This window comes from Cebidichthys violaceus, unplaced genomic scaffold, assembly GCF_023349555.1.
Source record: "Cebidichthys violaceus isolate CVI_PGR_0920_01 unplaced genomic scaffold, fCebVio1.0.p SCAF_4, whole genome shotgun sequence".
Taxonomy (NCBI): Eukaryota; Metazoa; Chordata; class Actinopteri; order Perciformes; family Stichaeidae; genus Cebidichthys; species Cebidichthys violaceus.
Window position 1 is genome coordinate 13471230 of NW_027176594.1, and position 24097 is coordinate 13495326.

Genomic DNA, 24097 nt, shown 5'->3' on the forward strand with positions numbered 1-24097 from the left:
CACAAATATAGATACACATCAGTTTGGGCAAGAAGCCATTAATATATCCAAAAAGAAGAAAGCCAATGATAACATAAACACAGACAAATCAAGTCTTGAAATGTTTTAATATGAAGCTGACAAAGCTGTGCCCAACAATCCATTTGACCTTTTACGTTAACTCAGGGACTACAGAATCAGGGGTGTGATTGTACATGCGGGAGAATAGTTATGACAAAATACTAGTGCACTCATAAGAGAGTCACAGTTTAAATTGAGTATGAGGTTGTATTGAACAGATTAGATGTGTAAGGAAGCAGAACACTTTAAAATTATACTGGGTAGGAGAAGACTTGAAACTAGAGATTGAGACCATAAACACGTTTGCAATGTTTACTGAGGGAATAAATCAAGTAGGAAGCCAAGTTATTTTCTCATAGACTTTTATACAATCGGACTTCTTCGCCCCATGCTGGCTTTTAGAAAGAATACAAGTTTCAGGCACTTCCACATTGGCTTCATTTTTTTTTAGAACCGGAGGTTGCTGCCTGATTTTGCCACCAAAAAAGCAAAGCAATTGACATGGATTGCAGTTAAATATTGTCCACTGTAGGACTACAGCAGCGCTATGAAATTGTTAAATCCCATTTTAATTGTTAAATGATTAGAAAATTGCATTTTAAATTTGATTGTGACTTACATACTACTACGAAAATGAACATTTAACATTTGCATATTGTCCACTGTACAGAAGATTAAATGTTAAAATTAAATCTCAAATGCTATTTTCATTTTCATTTGTTTGTAAATTGCATTTTCATTTTGACTAATAAATGGAAAATCTGGCTACTTTGTATTTTAGAATTTTCAGTATTCAACATTTACATACTGTCCACTGTCCAGTGGGGTACAACTTAGTTTTTGAATTCTCATTTTAATATAGTCATAGATTGCCCATATGAGTATGTGAATATGAAAATGCTAATTGTCTTATTGCATCTAATTTGTCCCCTAAGGTCTTCCATGGGTGTTACAAGAATCTGGTGCTGACGTTCCTCCACCATTGCACTACCTCTGAGGCCCAGATGGGGGCTGCACCTGGCTGTGTAGATGGTGAATTGTTCATTCATGTTAGCAAGCGAACAAGAGATACAACGATACAACACTATAGATTTGTAGACTTTTATTCTCTATCAGCCATAGACACACTGCAGCCATTTTGTTTTTGTCTTTTTGAGCTTTGATACAGTAATACATGCCCTAATAGATATTTGAATATGCATTGTATATGTATATAACTGTCATCATCACAGAAAAGGGATGCTGATTTTCAAATTAAAAGCATACCTGTCACAGTGAACTTCCACTAGTTTGCATTTTACATTTTTCTAAATCACAAAGTAAACAGTGACAGTGAAATAAATACATGTAGATACATACAGTAGCAATGCTCAGAGCTGTGAATAATGGTAGGTTTAAGCTCTCAACCGTGTGTGTGCCTGGTGTATCACTATCTTGTATTTAATCATCTGCCCTGCCAAAATGAAACTATCTCTGTGGATAAGTTATACTCTACCTTATATCCTGTGCACAAAAAGCAAGGAGGTGCTCCCTCCTGACATTCAGGAGAGTAAACGCAGTTTGTGTAAAATAAATGTTTCTTTTCTTTGCTGACTGGCACACACTCTTTGACAATACTTCCACTCATACACTCATAAACACACAGCACACAACTGGTCCAACAGTCATTCAAAAGATAAACTGATAAAATAATGAATAAAGCAGAAACACTTAATCACCTGACCACTGTTGACTTATCAGATTGTGACTCTAAAACAGCGGTGATCTTATTCACTCGTGGCAAACTAAAAATTTAATACGCTATCTAAATCAAAAATATACCAAGACATCTTCAAAAAACATAAAACCAGCTTATAATAATTCTGACAATACCCTCTACAAACCAGCTGACAATGCAGTATTTAGCTCACATTCTTGGAGCACACAGTACCTACAGTACAACCTCATTCACATATTCACCATTCATACGTTATGACTCAAGAGCAACCATTTAAGAGAAAAAGACAGAAAAAGTGAATACAATTAAACATAATAACACGGAAAGAAAGACATAAAGAAAGGAAAGAGGCAGAAGGGCAATCTATAGAACTACAAAGCAGTCAAAGCTAGGATCATTATGACATAATGATGTTGATTAGTCATGCCTGCTCTACTTCACATGAGTGATTGTTAATTCCTAGGCTACTGATGTCCGTAATGTCAAGATTATAGATAATATATAATTCCCAAAGACAGATTACATATAGCCTACACAAAACACAGCAGCAGCAGCAGTTAAATTCAGTGTCGATACAGTCTGGTTTTCTCTGTGTGACATCTTCACCATCTGAATCGAAAGAGCGAAGAGGCTAGTGTAGTGAGTGAGACCGTTTTTAAGTAAGGAATATGTGAGAAATTTGTTGTGAGAGGCAGTGCAGTGTGAGAGATATCGTCTTTCAGTCCAAGCACCTACTTAGAGACTAGTACCAGCATTTTGCAGGTAAAGTGTTCTTTACCTTCAGGAGGTTTGTGAGTAAGTTGATGTGAATAGTATCCCTTTGTTTTCTTTGTGGTTTCTTTGTTTGCTCTACCACAGTGTCAAGACAAAAATAGCAATTCTGAAATGGAAAGTTAAATGAATCAGATAAAACAACGGACAACTTTCTTTGGTCACAAAAAAGCAAAACAACATCAGAACATGAAAAGAAAATCATGAATACATTATACCAGCCGGGTAAGAAAACAAATTGTGAACGAAAGGTCATCTTCCAGGACTTAAATGGGAAGACAGTGGTAGCTTTGAGGTGCCGTGGTGCACACTGGGATTGCATGTGGCTAATGCATAGGATTAGGGGGGACTTTAGCATGGACAGAGCCAGGGACTAGAGGAGAGTGTTACACATTCCTCTACTCTCACTCCTCCTCATCGTTGTCCTTTTCTTCTTCGTGGTAGCGGTGAAAGAGCTGGTGGAGATGCTGCTGGAGGTCACGTGGTTTTGACCCTCTTCCGGGGTTATCCACTTGCTCTAGAAGGACCTGTTTGCGCTTTCCAGCTCTCTTCACCACTGTTCGTCTGTGGGTGCGACCTTTACGCATGTGGGCCCTAGAGGGGGAGCAAAGTGGGGGTGAAAACAAACAGAGGAAGACAGGTCAGCATCATCAAAATATGCACCTTACGGTCTGCGGCAATTTACGAGCAGATGTTGCTATACTAGTAGGCATGTTATGGTGAAAGCAAAAAAAACACTCACAAATGACATCATGCTCTGTAAATCCAGCATTCAACTGTGATCACATGCACAGCATACAAATGTTAATGTAATGTAATGTTATAGCTGCAGAAAACTATAGATTATGTTACAAAACACTTTAAACAGACTAATGATGTCTCTGGACCTCGACACTTGGAATGAGATATGTTGACTGTGATGGCCAAATGATTTACATATTTTCATGGACACCTGCCCTTCATGCAAGAATCTACATTTATGTTTGTCAACTTAATTATTTAGAGTTTTTCTTGGATTTGTGTACATCTGTTTGTACATCTTATCATGAACAGCCTTCATTTATGTTGCCTCGCCTCCTGTTTGGCTCCTTAACTACATGGAATATTTATGGCTATCTGGTACATACAGCATGCTTGTTCTGGTTCGTCCTCTCTGAGAGGCTTAATACTCAGTAAACATAATTATAACAAATGATAGAAATAACATCTATCTTACCTGGTTAATTGCATTTTATCTCTCTTTGAATTCATACAGAATACAAAATATTTTACAGTATGCTACTTGACAAAGTGGTTAATGATATCCACACAAGCAAACATTAGTCAATATTAGTAAAACTGATAAACCTGCAGCTCTTCACAGAATACAGCAGTCACACACACATACACTCAAACAGGTTCACTCCAAGCACTCACACACCTCCTGACCACAGTTCCATCTTCTTTGACAGTCTTTCTCTCTACCACACGAGGGAGCTCTGTTCTGCTAAAACCACTTATATAACCTAGTGCCTGATAACATGAAATGGAAAAAACAGTATTCACTGATTTTGGAATGATTTGATTATGAAAACAAAACAAAAACGGACTCTTGGTACCTGTCAATACGGATGTGAGCTACAATATGTACAATAATGGTGATGAGGTCATCAGCAAACCTGTTTGAAGTCTTTTTGGGCAGAGGGGAGGTCGGAGGCCAAAGACAGATCACCCTGGTGTGTCATTGTCCTTTCACCTTCCACCACCATTGTTCTTTCTACGCGGCTGACCGTACAGCCTTCAGCTGGCTCCTGATTTGATGCTGAGAAACCCTCACATTCAGTAAATGTTACCTAAACCAGAAGAAAGAGTTATTTGTTTGGTATTTATTGGTCTTTCATATACAACCCCCACAATAAATACTGCTATGTCTGTTATTTTCTGTTGAAAAAAGATCTGGAAGACAATGATAAACACACAGATAAATACAGGACACACACACCTCTGTGTGGTCACCCTCACTCTTCAGTACAGTTCGCTTCACAACCTTCGAGTATCCGTCTCCAGCCGTCATACGGATGGACGCCTGGGGAGCTCCTTCTGATGACACCTCTTCACGCTCCACGCCATCGGCGGAGACACACTTGCGAATAATTGTACGTGTAACCTGAGGAAGATCATGTGTTTAAAGAGCATTAGGAGTGAAGCACTTGTTTAAAGAAAACACTTTATATTCACCATTATTATAAATGGGAAATTGACAGTTACTTAAACTTTAGTTTATACATTTATTACTTTTAACAAACAATGAAATTGTAATTAATGTTTATTAATTATTAGTAATACTAATTTTATTTTAATTTTAATAGTTTATTGTTGCACATTTTTCATACAATATGAAGTATTTGTTAATGACTACCAAATGATTTGTAAACCTTTAGGAAACCATTTATAAACATTACTGGATAGACCAGATATTTGTAACACTTTATTAATGGTTAATAACTGGTTTGAAAACCCACCATTAACATTATTTGGATGGCTATTATAAGGGCATAACTGATTATTATTGTAATACTTTCTTAAATGCTTAATAAATACTTTGTAAAACATCTACAAACATTACTTAGATACATAGTAAATCATTGTCAATTGGTTTCTGGTCCATCTATCTCAGTAATATTTATATATTTTTACAAATAAAATCTTAAAGTTTTACAAATCACTTGTTAATCAAATAAATAGATAAATCTAATGTAATCAGAATGCAATTGTTATCATCTCTTATCAGCTATGATACAATATTTAATTTATGAAGTAATTATTAATTAACTCATTAATTATTAATTAACTCATTAATTATTAATTAACTCATTAATTATTTCATAGTACACAATCTAATTATTATATAACATCAATTATATTACTAATAATTAGTTAACATTATTAATTATCATATCATTGTTTGTTAACAGTAAAATAACTATAAGTTAAAGTAATTGACTATCAACCATTTGTTAATGATGGTTATTAAAAAGTGTAACCGAAAAAGGTTACCAACCATGTTCCAGAAACCAATATTGTCTGTCTCTGAATGAAATGGAACAATTATACACAAAGAGCCTTTGGTATTGCTGCAAACATATCACAAATGTGTTTTGTTTCGCTATACAGCCTGTTGACACTTCCAGTTTAAATACTGCCATGTGATATGTGCATGACAATATATATAGAACCTTGCTTTACCTTTTTGACAACAATGTGTCCATTTTCATCTTTGTACTTTTCTTCCGTCACTGACTGAGTGGGGAGGTCTGGCATTTCATCAGCCTATGAGGGGAAACAAGACAAACAATAATCAGGAGTGCTAAGTTGGGTCAGTGTAAAGTTTAGGAGTTTAATTCCACTTCAAAAACCACTTCAAAAACACGTTAGAGATAATTTGGACACAAAACATACATTTTAGGCATTATTTTGGTGAGAGAACAGGGACTTTGGGATACAGAACACAAACTAGCGTTTGTCAAAAAAACAACAACAAAGAAGTGCTCACAGCAACATAAAACATATCCATGATGTTCAGCCATCTATGCAAATCATGTAGCAGGTTTTTATTATCAATCCTTATTTATTTTAATCTTCAAACGCAAATTTTTCACCCATTTTAATAAAAGGCCGTTAGACAGTTAATGTTTGAACTCAACAGTGAGGACCTAACTTGGTTAAAATTGCACCCTGGAAGTCACACCCTCCATGCTTATTTAAAATGCCATAAATCATGCTAAATAAGATACCTGAATGACAACTCTTCTTCGAACTATTCTGGTGGTCAAAAATTCATCATCAGAACTTTCTGACATTGATCCGAGCTCTGCAACGATATCCTGACCAAGCAACACAAGTCCATTAAGATTTAATAGAGGATATATATATATATAGATAGATAGATAATATATAAATACTGTTTGCAGCAAAGCAAGCAATAGGCAGAGTGATATGATGAACTTTCCATTGACTTTGAGTATTACAATTAAAACATTAAATTAATTTTCATATATTACATAGGAAAGTACAACATGGCAGTCTAACTTGGAAAAATGTTTGCAAAACATTCCATGCTTTATTTCAATTAAAGAATAAATGTGCTTATTGCTGATTTAAAAACAAACAAACATGTAGCTTATTACTGTGAGTGATACAGCCGGTTACAGGCCAGTGACATGCTGAGTTAGGACTGGTTAAAATCTAAAATCAAAATAAAATAAGGGTTATGAGGAGTTTTAGATCCCATCCATGTGGCCAGAGGGTTAGCAGTCATTCCTCTCTGAAGCAAATATAATATTTGGTTAAGCTCAGCTCCAGGAAAAAAAGCTTGCAAGTTGGGGTGGTTTACCAAATCTCATCTTACCCTTGTCAGAGACTTAACAGTATCATCATATGCCCCAACACAGACAGGGGGCGGTTGTGAAGCCTCACACAAGGTGAATTCTTCATCCGATGTTTCTGAATAGTGTAATAATTCTTCTTTCTCTTTATGTACATTATAAGGAGGCTCCTGGACAAAAGGAGCATCCTCATAATCTTCACTTCCAGAGGACAACAGAATTTTTCGATTCACTTTTTCCAGCACTCGAAGATCACAGAGATGACCATGGGGCTGATCTCCAATTGACCTAGTTCTGGCCTCAGGTTCATCAGGTTCAGTCTCTGAGAAATCTGATGCAGCCTGTATGCAGTCAAAGAAAGGCTCTGGGTCAGAGTATTCTAAGGTTGGGCTGTCTGCACCACTATGCACAACTTCTGCATATTCTGGAGGCATGTGGGTATAAATGGCTGTGGTAGAAGAGATCTCTGTATACCCAGATGGGATGCTATACCCCTCATCGGAGGTTGAGGAAGTCCTCTCTGCTTTGGGTTTAACTGGAGTAGGCTGAGAGGCAAAACACTCAGACTCCACTGGAGTCAGAGATTCTTCTGAATGCTGTCCACTAGTCCTTGGCCTATCCTCATCTGAGGATGCCTCAAAGTTCCCTGGGGAGGGGTATGACATCACTTCCTCAAAGCTAAAATGTCTTGCAGATGTAACTGTCTCCGGAGTCAAATCAGAGAGAGACTGGGAAGAGACATCTTCAGTCTGAATGGCTTCAACAAAAGTTACCTCCCATAAATGTGTACGTTTATCTTGGATACTCTGTGTTGATATTTCTCCTGTCACACCCATTGAGTCTTTAGATGATGTAGCTGATTCAAGTTTTTCTGGACTTTGAAGAATGCCAGTTGTAGAATCTTCCTCACAAAGATTTGCCAGATGTTCCTCAGGTATGTCAGACAGACTCTTGGCTGCTACTGACACTGAAGAAGGTGTCTCAGTAGCATTTTCATCACATGTGCTGGACTGGATCATGTCCACAGGAAAACTTGAGTTCAGTGATACCATCACTTCACAAAATCTTTGGGGACATTCTGGAGTTGAAAGGAACTCAGCAGGAGATAAAGGGCTATCCTTACGACTATCAATGTTTGAGGGTACACTTGTCTCAGAGGTTTTTGTTAGATCAGGAGTGACTGTGACAACTTCAGGTTCATCTTGAATGGATGTCTGGAAATGTGCAGGTTCTATGACTGCTACATCTGTGAGGTTAGTATCTTCAGCAAGCTGCATAGCAGATGACACGCTGACTCTTACGTTATCACTTTCTTCTGTATGGCATTGATCTTCAGGTGCAAGGTCATTAAACTCACACATTTGATCACCTTCAGAGCTTCCATCACTGCAGTCTAACAGAAGTGGGTCAGATGTCTCTGTTCTAAATTTAAGGTTCATCTCCTCCAGATCTGACAACAGCTGGTCAAGCTGAGGGGACCCAGACTTGGGTGGTGTTGGTGTGGACTCTGAGGATGTGATGATTTGGTCATCGGGAATTTCTTGAGCTGTTTGACAGAGTGGGTTTGGAGTCGCTGAGATTGTTTCAGCTAAGCCAGAATTTTCACTTTGTTTGGCGAACGACATCCTTTTATCTTTTTGCTGTGGTGCGTTACTATGAGTGGTCAATGTGATTTCAGATAGTGTTTTACTTAGGTCAAAGGCACCTGGAAATGGTAATTCTAGTTTTTCAGTGGAAAGTGTGTTTGAAACATGTGCTATGGAGGGTGTCTCGATTGGAAAGACCTGTCTCTGTCCTAAATTAGCATTTGTTTGTCGTGACGATTCTGAAAGACTTGTCCTGGAAGATGCTGTTGATACCTGCAAGAAATGATACAATGGAGTGGAAAAAAAAATAAATATGATTGATGATTTCTTTTGGTGATGAAAAGAATAGTCAAATGAAGCATGCGTTTGTCAATGGTCTGTTTTTTACGTAGAGTAGTGTCTCAAATGAGGAAATTCACTTGTAGCCCACTTGCGTTTAGGTCACTGCAGTAGTATCTAATATATGGTAATAACATTTGTCTTACAGATTACAATTCAAACATATTATAATAATGTAATGCTTAAGATGCTGCTAAAATTGAGAAACTTTAAAAAATAGTCTTAAATTGTAGCATATTTAGAAATATTACATTGACAACATCACTGAAAAGCACTGACATTTTACAATAACAAAAGCAGGGTACAAGTGAACTTCAGACAAAACCAGGATTTGGTGTAAGATGAAGGTGGACATGCGTCATTCTATACCCATTCAAGTTAGTGTTTGCTGCCTTGTCAAAATATAAGGGCAGGAAGCACTGCACTTTGAATGACAATGCTAAACCCACTCTTTTATTTGTCACAGTCAAAAACTACTACTGTCTGTTCTATTGCAGGTCTGCCCCATCTTCCAAAAGGTAAATAACTTGTTATTACAGTAATGACAACAGCCAACAGAATACTTCATTAACATAATCAAACATTTATGAAAAAGCACAATGCACTACTGTAAAAAAGTGATGTTGGGTCCTCTACCAAGACATTTCAGACGACATAATGTGGGAGAAGGGCAGTAGCGGGAGAAGATGTCTAGCTACAGACATGCAATTATGTCGTCACATTTAATTTCGCAGTTAAACTGAATTCTAAATTCTTTTGGGAAATGGGTGTCATTGGGGCATAGTCATGTTCGGGAAAATGATGGGCACCATTGGATGTACTGTATGTCTCTGTAAGCTGTTTTTTGTTTGGAAGACTGTGCATAACAGACAGCACGGGATTCGAGCTGTGGCAAAGTACATAAGTTGGTTTAGAGTTGTATGTCTGTTAGGCAAAGATCTAAATGGCTCTGTTGAACTTATTGCAACTACAGTAGATTGTAATCTTATACAAAGAAAATGTCTGGCACCTTAAGATACAGTATAATAAAGCCCATTGAATGTCCTTAGGCTTGAATTGTTCAGGTCAGGCAGTTTAAGGGAATCATAAAGTCCATTGGTTAGCTATTAATCTATGTAGCTTATGAGAACATTCCTTACCAGCTGGACAAAAAGCTCATGTCACTAAGAAAGGGGCACTAATTTCCTATAGTTGTGCTTCACCAAAAGATATGTTCTTTTGTTCTAATGCAAACATGCCACAGCAAGACAGTGAAGCCTCTGGGCATTATTAGTAAAAGGTTGAGGCATCAGTTCTACATTCACACTTAATGTATTGCAAAAATGTATTACTTTTGAAAGCAACACTGCATTCACTGCTGAGCAAGAGCTTGTGCTGTCTTACCGACACCAAGGAGCCTTGCTCTCATCCTCGCTCATGGATTTTCTTTTCATGTTCATGGGAAACAAATCTTGGGCTTGTGTCATCTTTAATTGTGATTCAGGGTCTGTCCGTTTAAGTTTGTGCACATGGGATCTTCATTTCACTGATTCTCTTTTTGCTTGAGTTTGCTCATGGGAAGCTTCCACCAGCCAGACAACATCATGACATTCAAAATTGAGTTCTACAAATGGCATGTGACTCAACTCATTGCAAAATAGGCTAATCCTGTATGATCTGTTATGATCTAGTCTAGGTTATTTTCTGTCCAGGCAAGAGGATTGACAAATAAGACTGGTTAGTTGTGTTTGAGGAGGACGCTATGGGTCCTGTCTCGACTGCTGAAGTTAGTAGCATTAGCATTTCAGGATGTGAAATTGTTATTGTAATATAGTTTAGGCAAGTACTTTTCCTCCTACTCTGCAAAAAATGTTGGTCCTCCAGAAACATTTTGTTAGGATTGCAACCCGATCAGAGTCACACATCTCATCTGCTCCTCTATTTCAGAAACTGCAGATTCTTACTATTTATGACATCAATATTTCTCAAACTTGCGTTACTTTACTTTCAGGTGAAGGGAATATTCCTTCACTCAACTCGTCAATCTTCACATCTTTATCCTCCTAAATTACTTAGTAGCAGAGGTACATTTTCAATAATATTTAGGGGAACCAAATTATGGAATTACTTTTCCCACCTAACAAAAAAACGTTTTGAAAGGTGCCTAAAAGAAAATCTAATTACTGTTTTGTAATAGCTTTTTTATGTATTATTGCTGATGTCTTTCTTGTTTTAGCTGTTATATTACATTTATAGTTGTTTCACTCATAGGGACTTGTAGCATTACTATTGCTTAGGAGTTACTGCAGATGTATAAACCAACATCCCCTGAACAAACACAAGCCCACGCTTACTCTCACACGCACACACATGCTCGCACACACTCGACACAATTACATTATTTTTCTTTTCTTTCTTTTTCTTTTGTTGTTTGTAATGTAATATCTTATGCATATTTAATTTTATGTTGTTTGTAATTTATTAAAATTTGAATATGATAATATTGGCTTTTTGTCTCTTCCTGCACTGTGATATTCATTTATCTCTGTTACGTTTGTTTATTTTTTAAATTGTGCAAAATAAATAAACTAATAAACTAAAGATCAAATACTTTTCAGTGGGATACTGATGATTCCTGTAAAGGTTTGGAGTCTGGTATGATGCTTTAATAATGACAAGATTTGACTGAGCTATGTGGGTCTCCCCTTCTGACTTATAAATCTTAGAATTTGTCTGCAGTAGAACTCTCTTCTGGCAGACTTTGCCCACATGGCAGCTAGTTTGAAACATCATCTAAATCTTTTATTGATTCAAGAATTTGAGGAGAAGATGGTCTTAACTCAGATAGCCAGTAGTGAAGAAATGACTGTGTGTACTCACTGTCCGATGGCATATCACTGAAGGACTCCTGAAATTCACTGTCAAACACAATGGACTCAGGAGAATCTGGTCGGATCTCGTCAAATAAAGTATCAAGACATGAATTAGTACTATCTCTCTCCAGCATTAAGGAGTCTGGTGAAACAGATCCATTTTCTGACAAATGTAAGTAATAATAAGGTTGACAGTCGAAATGAGGAATTTGTGAGTCAGGAGATAGGGCGGTGAACTCATCAAATGAGGAAAATGATTCTGGAGAAGGCGGCCTCTGGTGATTGAATAACATTTCAGGTGATGGTAGCCTGAATGCTGAAAGTGTGGGACTGTAATTAAATTCACTTGCAGCTGCATGCTGGTGAGGACCTGTGGATCCTGTTTCTCCTGTTTCAGAATGTGATATGCCAGAATTGCTTTGACAAGCCGGAGAAACAGAACCAGTGAACACAGCACTTGAAGACCGAAACTCATCAGCTTTTTTGTCATCTGATGAGCTATGAAAAGTTAAAGAATCATTTGAAAAATGTTGTTGTGCACACCAGGCGGTTGATGTGTCATATTTTTGTGGTGTACCACTGACCACGCAAGACGTTTTTTTTATTACGAAACAAGAACATTTTCCCTTATAGAGTGGATCGTACAAATGTGACATTAAGTTCTTAACAAAAGGCTTGTGTGTTATCCTGTATTCCTTAGTATGTTTTGTGGAATCTGATGATTGAAATTCAGTAGGGATAAGTTTGAGCTGGGTCAGTTTTTTCTGTGACTCATGTACTGAGGCAGAGTTTTCAGCAGATAATTGTTTGACTTCAGAGAAAAAGTCGTGGGCGGATGTTTTTTGTTCAAACAAAAAATGTGCTTGTTTTTCAACACTAATGCATCGCACAGCATCTGGATATGTAAGGGGTCTTGCAACAGAAAGCAGGTGACATTCAGGTGCATTTAATCTAGTTTGGTTAGCTTCAATAGGTGAAGAAAGTGAATCTGGTGAATCTGGTCTGTGGTCATCAAACAATTCCTCAAAAGAAAGTCCATAAGATAAAGGACGATGTTTAACTGACACCACAGATTGTGGGGAAGATGCTCTAAAGTCTACTAACCAGTCCGGACGGCGCAAAGAGTCAAAATCGGAAAACAAGGATTCTGGAGAAAATGCCCTGCTACTAAATATTTGATCTAGGTCAAAGTCTGATGAAACTGACTGTGGGGAATCTGGTCTGTTGTCGGCAAACAATTTCTGGAGACAAAGTCCGGAATACTCAACATATGACAGTGTTGAAAGAGGTGACACGGGTCTACTGTCAGAGTACTGTAAATAATAGTTACAATGTTGACTCTTCATCTGGTCAATTGTCATGTGAGGAGAAGAAGACTGGCGCTCAACTGAAACCACAGATTCTGGGGAGGATGCTCCAAAGTCTACCAACAAGTCCTGGAGGAGTAAAAAGTCAAAATCGGGAGACACCCTGCAGCTAAATAATTTATCAAGTTGAAAGTCTGATGAAGCTGACTGTGAGGACTCTGGTCTGGTTTCGTCAAACAGGGTTTCCAGACACAAATCGGTGCCTTCCCAGTCTGAAAACATTGATTGTGGTGTAAACGACAGGTGCCTAGAAGGTTCCAAAATGTAATTTTTCTGGGAAGATCTGAAATGAGGAACAGGTGAATCAGGAGAGAGGGGCCTATGTTGACTTTGAGACGCCACTGACTCGGGAGACAGTGGTCTTACATTGGTGAGCCAATCCTCAATGGCGGAGTGAGTGGACTCCATGTGTGACGACACTGATGGACGGTGGATAAGTGTGATGTCAAATGGTTTGCAAACCAAAGAAGCGTCTGTTTGTCTTTCATATGTAATGCCCCGCACAGCATCTGCATATGTAAAAGGTCTTGCAGTGGCCAATGGTGGGGATGCAGTTACATGTACACTTGTGTGTTTAGCGTCAACTTGGGAAGTAAATGAATCTGGGGAATCTGGTCTGTTGTCAGAAAACAATTCCTCGAGACAAAATCCGGAATACTCAACATCTGACAGTGTTGAAAGAGGTGATAATGGTCTACTTTCAGAGTACTGTAGGTAATAGTTACAATGTTGACTCTTTATCTGGCCAATTGTCATGCTTAGAGAAGAAGACTGCTGCTCAACTGAAACCACAGATTCTGGGGAGGATGCTCTAAAGTCTACCAACCAGTCCTGAAGGAGCAAAAAGTCCAAATCGGGAGACATGGATTCTGGGGAAAACGCCCTGCTACTAAATAATTGATCAAGTTCAAAGTCTGATGAAGTTGACTGTGGGGACTCTGGTCTGGTTTCATCAAACAGGGTTTCCAGACACAAATCAGTGTCTTCCCAGTCTGAAAATATTGATTGTGGTGTAAATGACAGGTGCCGAGACAGTTCCACATCATAACCGATTTGGGAAGATCGGAACTGAGGAACAGGTGAATCAGGAGAGAGGGGCCTATCATCACTTTGAGACGCCACTGACTCGGGAGACAGTGGTCTTACATTGGTGAGCCAGTCCTCTATAAAGAAGTGAATGCACTCCTTGTGTGAAGACACTGATGGGCGGCGGATGATCGAGAACTCAAATGGTTTGCAAACCAAAGAAGCGTCTGCTTGTCTTTCAAGTGTAATTCCCTGCACAGCATCTGCATATGTAAGAGATATTGCAGTGGCCAACGGTGGGGACGCAGTTACATTTACACTTGTGTGTTTAGCGTCAACTTGGGATATAAATGAATCTGGGGAATCTGGTCTGTTGTCGGCAAACAATTCCGCGAGACAAAATCCGGAATAGTCAACATCTGACAGTGTTGAAAGAGGTGATACCGGTCTACTTTCACAGTACTGTAGGTAATAGTTACAATGTTGACTCTTTATCTGCCCAATTATCATGCTTAGAGAAGAAGACTGCTGCTCAACTGAAACAACAGATTCTGGGGAGGATGCTCTAAAGTCTACCAACCAGTCCTGAAGGAGCAAAAAGTCCAAATCGGGAGACATGGATTCTGGGGAAAACGCCCTGCTACTAAATAATTGATCAAGTTCAAAGTCTGATGAAGCTGACTGTGGGGACTCGGGTCTGGTTTCATCAAACAGGGTTTCCAGACACAAATCAGTGCCTTCCCAGTCTGAAATTGTTGATTGTGGTGTAAACGACAGGTGCCGAGACAGTTCCACTTTGTAACCGATTTGAGAAGATCCAAACTGAGGAACAGGTGAATCAGGAGAGAGGGGCCTATGTTGACTTTGAGAAGCCACAGATTGTGAGGAGGATGCTCTGAAGTCTGATAGCCACTCCTGCAAGAACAAAAAGTCAAAATCAGAAGACACAGATTCTGGGGACAATGCCCGCATACTAAATAATTCATCAAGGTTAAAGTCTGATGAAAATGACTGCGGGGACTCGGGTCTGGTTGCATAAAACAGGGTTTCCAGACACAAATCAGTGTCTTCCCAGTCTGAAATTGTTGATTGTGGTGTAAACGACAGGTGCCGAGACAGTTCCACTTCATAACCGATTTGAGAAGATCCGAACTGAGGAACAGGTGAATCAGGAGAGAGGGGCCTATGCTGACTTTGAGACGCAACTGACTCGGGAGACAGTGGTCTTACTTTGGTGAGCCAATCCTCAATGGCGGAGTTAGTGGACTCCATGTGTGACGACACTGATGGACGGTGGATAAGTGTGATGTCAAATGGTTTGCAAACCAAAGAAGCGTCTGTTTGTCTTTCATGTGTAATGCCCCGCACAGCATCTGCATATGTAAAAGGTCTTGCAGTGGCCAATGGTGGGGATGCAGTTACATGTACACTTGCGTGTTTAGCGTCAACTTGGGAAGTAAATGAATCTGGGGAATCTGGTCTGTTGTCAGCAAACAATTCCTCGAGACAAAATCCGGAATACTCAACATCTGACAGTGTTGAAAGAGGTGATAACGGTCTACTTTCAGAGTACTGTAGGTAATAGTTACAATGTTGACTCTTTATCTGGCCAATTGTCATGCTTAGAAAAGAAGACTGCTGCCCAACTGAAACCACAGATTCTGGGGAGGATGCTCTAAAGTCTACCAACCAGTCCTGAAGGAGCAAAAAGTCCAAATCGGGAGACATGGATTCTGGGGAAAACGGCCTGCTACTAAATAATTGATCAAGTTCAAAGTCTGATGAAAATGACTGTGGGGACTCGGGTCTGGTTTCATCAAACAGGGTTTCCAGACACAAATCAGTGTCTTCCCAGTCTGAAAATATTGATTGTGGTGTAAATGACAGGTGCCGAGACAGTTCCACTTTGTAACCGATTTGAGAAGATCCAAACTGAGGAACAGGTGAATCAGGAGAGAGGGGCCTATGTTGACTTTGAGAAGCCACAGATTGTGAGGAGGATGCTCTGAAGTCTGATAGCCACTCCTGCAGGAACAAAAAGTCAAAATCAGAAGACACAGATTCTGGGGACAATACCCGCATACTAAATAATTCATCAAGGTTAAAGTCTGATGAAAATGACTGCGGGGACTCTGGTCTGGTTTCATAAAACAAGGTTTCCAGACACAAATCAGTGCCTTCCCAGTCTGAAATTGTTGATTGTGATGTAAACGACAGGTGCCGAGACAGTTCCACTTCATAACCGATTTGAGAAGATCCGAACTGAGGAACAGGTGAATCAGGAGAGAGGGGCCTATGTTGACTTTGAGACGCCACTGACTCGGGAGACAGTGGTCTTACTTTGGTGAGCCAATCCTCAATGGCGGAGTGAGTGGACTCCATGTGTGACGACACTGATGGACGGTGGATAAGTGTGATGTCAAATGGTTTGCAAACCAAAGAAGCGTCTGTTTGTCTTTCATGTGTAATGCCCCGCACAGCATCTGCATATGTAAAAGGTCTTGCAGTGGCCAATGGTGGGGATGCAGTTACATGTACACTTGTGTGTTTAGCGTCAACTTGGGAAGTAAATGAATCTGGGGAATCTGGTCTGTTGTCAGCAAACAATTCCTCGAGACAAAATCCGGAATACTCAACATCTGACAGTGTTGAAAGAGGTGATAATGGTCTACTTTCAGAGTACTGTAGGTAATAGTTACAATGTTGACTCTTTATCTGGCCAATTGTCATGCTTAGAGAAGAAAACTGCTGCTCAACTGAAACAACAGATTCTGGGGAGGATGCTCTAAAGTCTACCAACCAGTCCTGAAGGAGCAAAAAGTCCAAATCGGGAGACATGGATTCTGGGGAAAACGGCCTGCTACTAAATAATTGATCAAGTTCAAAGTCTGATGAAGTTGACTGTGGGGACTCGGGTCTGTTTTCATCAAACAGGGTTTCCAGACACAAATCAGTGTCTTCCCAGTCTGAAAATATTGATTGTGGTGTAAACGACAGGTGCCGAGACAGTTCCACATCGTAACCGATTTGGGAAGATCGGAACTGAGGAACAGGTGAATCAGGAGAGAGGGGCCTATCATCACTTTGAGACGCCACTGACTCGGGAGACAGTGGTCTTACATTGGTGAGCCAGTCCTCTATAAAGAAGTGAATGCACTCCTTGTGTGAAGACACTGATGGGCGGCGGATGATCGAGAACTCAAATGGTTTGCAAACCAAAGAAGCGTCTGCTTGTCTTTCAAGTGTAATTCCCTGCACAGCATCTGCATATGTAAGAGATATTGCAGTGGCCAACGGTGGGGACGCAGTTACATTTACACTTGTGTGTTTAGCGTCAACTTGGGAAGTAAATGAATCTGGGGAATCTGGTCTGTTGTCAGCAAACAATTCCTCGAGACAAAATCCGGAATACTCAACATCTGACAGTGTTGAACGAGGTGATAACGGTCTACTTTCAGAGTACTGTAGGTAATAGTTACAATGTTTACTCTTTATCTGGCCAATTGTCATGCTTAGAAAAGAAGACTGCTGCTCAACTGAAACCACAGATTCTGGGGAGGATGCTCTAAAGTCTACCAACCAGTCCTGAAGGAGCAAAAAGTCCAAATCGGGAGACATGGATTCTGGGGAAAACGCCCTGCTACTAAATAATTGATCAAGTTCAAAGTCTGATGAAAATGACTGTGGGGACTCTGGTCTGGTTTCATCAAACAGGGTTTCCAGACACAAATCAGTGTCTTCCCAGTCTGAAAATATTGATTGTGGTGTAAATGACAGGTGCCGAGACAGTTCCACTTTGTAACCGATTTGAGAAGATCCAAACTGAGGAACAGGTGAATCAGGAGAGAGGGGCCTATGTTGACTTTGAGAAGCCACAGATTGTGAGGAGGATGCTCTGAAGTCTGATAGCCACTCCTGCAAGAACAAAAAGTCAAAATCAGAAGACACAGATTCTGGGGACAATGCCTGCATACTAAATAATTCATCAAGGTTAAAGTCTGATGAAAATGACTGCGGGGACTCTGGTCTGGTTGCATAAAACAGGGTTTCCAGACACAAATCAGTGTCTTCCCAGTCTGAAATTGTTGATTGTGGTGTAAACGACAGGTGCCGAGACAGTTCCACTTCATAACCGATTTGAGAAGATCCGAACTGAGGAACAGGTGAATCAGGAGAGAGGGGCCTATGTTGACTTTGAGACGCCACTGACTCGGGAGACAGTGGTCTTACTTTGGTGAGCCAATCCTCAATGGCGGAGTTAGTGGACTCCATGTGTGACGACACTGATGGACGGTGGATAAGTGTGATGTCAAATGGTTTGCAAACCAAAGAAGCGTCTGTTTGTCTTTCATGTGTAATGCCCCGCACAGCATCTGCATGTGTAAAAGGTCTTGCAGTGGCCAATGGTGGGGATGCAGTTACATGTACACTTGTGTGTTTAGCGTCAACTTGGGAAGTAAATGAATCTGGGGAATCTGGTCTGTTGTCAGCAAACAATTCCTCGAGACAAAATCCGGAATACTCAACATCTGACAGTGTTGAAAGAGGTGATAACGGTCTACTTTCAGAGTACTGTAGGTAATAGTTACAATGTTGACTCTTTATCTGGCCAATTGTCATGCTTAGAAAAGAAGACTGCTGCTCAACTGAAACAACAGATTCTGGGGAGGATGCTCTAAAGTCTACCAACCAGTCCTGAAGGAGCAAAAAGTCCAAATCGGGAGACATGGATTCTGGGGAAAACGCCCTGCTACTAAATAATTGATCAAGTTCAAAGTCTGATGAAGTTGACTGTGGGGACTCGGGTCTGTTTACATCAAACAGGGTTTCCAGACACAAATCAGTGTCTTCCCAGTCTGAAAATATTGATTGTGGTGTAAACGACAGGTGCCGAGACAGTTCCACATCATAACCGATTTGGGAAGATCGGAACTGAGGAACAGGTGAATCAGGAGAGAGGGGCCTATCATCACTTTGAGACGCCACTGACTCGGGAGACAGTGGTCTTACATTGGTGAGCCAGTCCTCTATAAAGAAGTGAATGCACTCCGTGTGTGAAGACACTGATGGGCGGCGGATGATCGAGAACTCAAATGGTTTGCAAACCAAAGAAGCGTCTGCTTGTCTTTCAAGTGTAATTCCCTGCACAGCATCTGCATATGTAAGAGATATTGCAGTGGCCAACGGTGGGGATGCAGTTACATTTACACTTGTGTGTTTAGCGTCAACTTGGGAAGTAAATGAATCTGGGGAATCTGGTCTGTTGTCAGCAAACAATTCCTCGAGACAAAATCCGGAATACTCAACATCTGACAGTGTTGAAAGAGGTGATAACGGTCTACTTTCACAGTACTGTAGATAATAGTTACAATGTTGACTCTTTATCTGCCCAATTATCATGCTTAGAGAAGAAGACTGCTGCTCAACAGAAACCACAGATTCTGGGGAGGATGCTCTAAAGTCTACCAACCAGTCCTGAAGGAGCAAAAAGTCCAAATCGGGAGACATGGATTCTGGGGAAAACGCCCTGCTACTAAATAATTGATCAAGTTCAAAGTCTGATGAAGCTGACTGTGGGGACTCGGGTCTGGTTTCATCAAACAGGGTTTCCAGACACAAATCAGTGCCTTCCCAGTCTGAAATTGTTGATTGTGGTGTAAATGACAGGTGCCGAGACAGTTCCACTTCATAACCGATTTGAGAAGATCCGAACTGAGGAACAGGTGAATCAGGAGAGAGGGGCCTATGCTGACTTTGAGACGCAACTGACTCGGGAGACAGTGGTCTTACTTTGGTGAGCCAATCCTCAATGGCGGAGTTAGTGGACTCCATGTGTGACGACACTGATGGACGGTGGATAAGTGTGATGTCAAATGGTTTGCAAACCAAAGAAGCGTCTGTTTGTCTTTCATGTGTAATGCCCCGCACAGCATCTGCATATGTAAAAGGTCTTGCAGTGGCCAATGGTGGGGATGCAGTTACATGTACAGTTGCGTGTTTAGCGTCAACTTGGGAAATAAATGAATCTGGGGAATCTGGTCTGTTGTCAGCAAACAATTCCTCGAGACAAAATCCGGAATACTCAACATCTGACAGTGTTGAAAGAGGTGATAACGGTCTACTTTCAGAGTACTGTAGGTAATAGTTACAATGTTGACTCTTTATCTGGCCAATTGTCATGCTTAGAAAAGAAGACTGCTGCTCAACTGAAACCACAGATTCTGGGGAGGATGCTCTAAAGTCTACCAACCAGTCCTGAAGGAGCAAAAAGTCCAAATCGGGAGACATGGATTCTGGGGAAAACGGCCTGCTACTAAATAATTGATCAAGTTCAAAGTCTGATGAAAATGACTGTGGGGACTCGGGTCTGGTTTCATCAAACAGGGTTTCCAGACACAAATCAGTGTCTTCCCAGTCTGAAAATATTGATTGTGGTGTAAATGACAGGTGCCGAGACAGTTCCACTTTGTAACCGATTTGAGAAGATCCAAACTGAGGAACAGGTGAATCAGGAGAGAGGGGCCTATGTTGACTTTGAGAAGCCACAGATTGTGAGGAGGATGCTCTGAAGTCTGATAGCCACTCCTGCAGGAACAAAAAGTCAAAATCAGAAGACACAGATTCTGGGGACAATACCTGCATACTAAATAATTCATCAAGGTTAAAGTCTGATGAAAATGACTGCGGGGACTCTGGTCTGGTTGCATAAAACAGGGTTTCCAGACACAAATCAGTGTCTTCCCAGTCTGAAATTGTTGATTGTGGTGTAAACGACAGGTGCCGAGACAGTTCCACTTCATAACCGATTTGAGAAGATCCGAACTGAGGAACAGGTGAATCAGGAGAGAGGGGCCTATGCTGACTTTGAGACGCAACTGACTCGGGAGACAGTGGTCTTACTTTGGTGAGCCAATCCTCAATGGCGGAGTTAGTGGACTCCATGTGTGACGACACTGATGGACGGTGGATAAGTGTGATGTCAAATGGTTTGCAAACCAAAGAAGCGTCTGTTTGTCTTTCATGTGTAATGCCCCGCACAGCATCTGCATATGTAAAAGGTCTTGCAGTGGCCAATGGTGGGGATGCAGTTACATGTACACTTGCGTGTTTAGCGTCAACTTGGGAAATAAATGAATCTGGGGAATCTGGTCTGTTGTCAGCAAACAATTCCTCGAGACAAAATCCGGAATACTCAACATCTGACAGTGTTGAAAGAGGTGATAACGGTCTACTTTCAGAGTACTGTAGGTAATAGTTACAATGTTGACTCTTTATCTGGCCAATTGTCATGCTTAGAAAAGAAGACTGCTGCTCAACTGAAACCACAGATTCTGGGGAGGATGCTCTAAAGTCTACCAACCAGTCCTGAAGGAGCAAAAAGTCCAAATCGGGAGACATGGATTCTGGGGAAAATGGCCTGCTACTAAATAATTGATCAAGTTCAAAGTCTGATGAAAATGACTGTGGGGACTCGGGTCTGGTTTCATCAAACAGGGTTTCCAGACACAAATCAGTGTCTTCCCAGTCTGAAAATATTGATTGTGGTGTAAATGACAGGTGCCGAGACAGTTCCACTTTGTAACCGATTTGAGAAGATCCAAACTGAGGAACAGGTGAATCAGGAGAGAGGGGCCTATGTTGACTTTGAGAAGCCACAGATTGTGAGGAGGATGCTCTGAAGTCTGATAGCCACTCCTGCAGGAACAAAAAGTCAAAATCAGAAGACACAGATTCTGGGGACAATACCCGCATACTAAATAATTCATCAAGGTTAAAGTCTGATGAAAATGACTGCGGGGACTCTGGTCTGGTTTCATAAAACAAGGTTTCCAGACACAAATCAGTGCCTTCCCAGTCTGAAATTGTTGATTGTGGTGTAAACGACAGGTGCCGAGACAGTTCCACTTCATAACCGATTTGAGAAGATCCGAACTGAGGAACAGGTGAATCAGGAGAGAGGGGCCTATGCTGACTTTGAGACGCAACTGACTCGGGAGACAGTGGTCTTACTTTGGTGAGCCAATCCTCAATGGCGGAGTTAGTGGACTCCATGTGTGACGACACTGATGGACGGTGGATAAGTGTGATGTCAAATGGTTTGCAAACCAAAGAAGCGTCTGTTTGTCTTTCATGTGTAATGCCCCGCACAGCATCTGCATATGTAAAAGGTCTTGCAGTGGCCAATGGTGGGGATGCAGTTACATGTACACTTGCGTGTTTAGCGTCAACTTGGGAAGTAAATGAATCTGGGGAATCTGGTCTGTTGTCAGCAAACAATTCCTCGAGACAAAATCCGGAATACTCAACATCTGACAGTGATGAAAGAGGTGATAACGGTCTACTTTCACAGTACTGTAGGTAATAGTTACAATGTTGACTCTTTATCTGGCCAATTGTCATGCTTAGAAAAGAAGACTGCTGCTCAACTGAAACAACAGATTCTGGGGAGGATGCTCTAAAGTCTACCAACCAGTCCTGAAGGAGCAAAAAGTCCAAATCGGGAGACATGGATTCTGGGGAAAACGCCCTGCTACTAAATAATTGATCAAGTTCAAAGTCTGATGAAGTTGACTGTGGGGACTCGGGTCTGTTTACATCAAACAGGGTTTCCAGACACAAATCAGTGTCTTCCCAGTCTGAAAATATTGATTGTGGTGTAAACGACAGGTGCCGAGACAGTTCCACATCATAACCGATTTGGGAAGATCGGAACTGAGGAACAGGTGAATCAGGAGAGAGGGGCCTATCATCACTTTGAGACGCCACTGACTCGGGAGACAGTGGTCTTACATTGGTGAGCCAGTCCTCTATAAAGAAGTGAATGCACTCCGTGTGTGAAGACACTGATGGGCGGCGGATGATCGAGAACTCAAATGGTTTGCAAACCAAAGAAGCGTCTGCTTGTCTTTCAAGTGTAATTCCCTGCACAGCATCTGCATATGTAAGAGATATTGCAGTGGCCAACGGTGAGGACGCAGTTACATTTACACTTGTGTGTTTAGCGTCAACTTGGGATGTAAATGAATCTGGGGAATCTGGTCTGTTGTCGGCAAACAATTCCGCGAGACAAAATCCGGAATACTCAACATCTGACAGTGTTGAAAGAGGTGATAACGGTCTACTTTCACAGTACTGTAGATAATAGTTACAATGTTGACTCTTTATCTGCCCAATTATCATGCTTAGAGAAGAAGACTGCTGCTCAACAGAAACCACAGATTCTGGGGAGGATGCTCTAAAGTCTACCAACCAGTCCTGAAGGAGCAAAAAGTCCAAATCAGGAGACATGGATTCTGGGGAAAACGCCCTGCTACTAAATAATTGATCAAGTTCAAAGTCTGATGAAGCTGACTGTGGGGACTCGGGTCTGGTTTCATCAAACAGGGTTTCCAGATACAAATCAGTGCCTTCCCAGTCTGAAAATATTGATTGTGGTGTAAATGACAGGTGCCGAGACAGTTCCACTTCGTAACCGATTTGAGAAAATCCGAACTGAGGAACAGGTGAATCAAGAGAGTGGGGCCTATGTTGACTTTGAGAAGCCACAGATTGTGAGGAGGATGCTCTGAAGTCTGATAGCCACTCCTGCAAGAACAAAAAGTCAAAATCAGAAGACACAGATTCTGGGGACAATGCCCGCATACTAAATAATTCATCAAGGTTAAAGTCTGATGAAAATGACTGCGGGGACTCTGGTCTGGTTGCATAAAACAGGGTTTCCAGACACAAATCAGTGTCTTCCCAGTCTGAAATTGTTGATTGTGGTGTAAACGACAGGTGCCGAGACAGTTCCACTTCATAACCGATTTGAGAAGATCCGAACTGAGGAACAGGTGAATCAGGAGAGAGGGGCCTATGCTGACTTTGAGACGCCACTGACTCGGGAGACAGTGGTCTTACTTTGGTGAGCCAATCCTCAATGGCGGAGTTAGTGGACTCCATGTGTGACGACACTGATGGACGGTGGATAAGTGTGATGTCAAATGGTTTGCAAACCAAAGAAGCGTCTGTTTGT

General features: G+C 40.9%; 1 protein-coding gene across 2 annotated transcripts in view; it reads right to left on the minus strand.

Annotated features, from left to right (window-relative positions):
- Window positions 1-1147: 1147 nt before the first annotated feature.
- LOC137885482 (ankyrin-2-like) overlaps window positions 1148-24097 on the minus strand; it is an 87183-nt gene continuing 64233 nt past the window's right edge. Inside the window, exons 7-13 of one of the 2 annotated variants that reach the window (XM_068727781.1) lie at window positions 6936-8771; window positions 6322-6411; window positions 5774-5857; window positions 4530-4694; window positions 4207-4380; window positions 3969-4060; window positions 1148-3142 (exon numbers count right to left, since the gene is read on the minus strand). In XM_068727781.1, coding sequence (XP_068583882.1) covers window positions 2953-3142; window positions 3969-4060; window positions 4207-4380; window positions 4530-4694; window positions 5774-5857; window positions 6322-6411; window positions 6936-8771 — 2631 coding nt within the window. In that variant the 3' untranslated portion in view covers window positions 1148-2952. The remainder of the gene's footprint in view (window positions 3143-3968; window positions 4061-4206; window positions 4381-4529; window positions 4695-5773; window positions 5858-6321; window positions 6412-6935; window positions 8772-24097) is intronic. The other variant, XM_068727782.1, reaches the window with a different exon arrangement.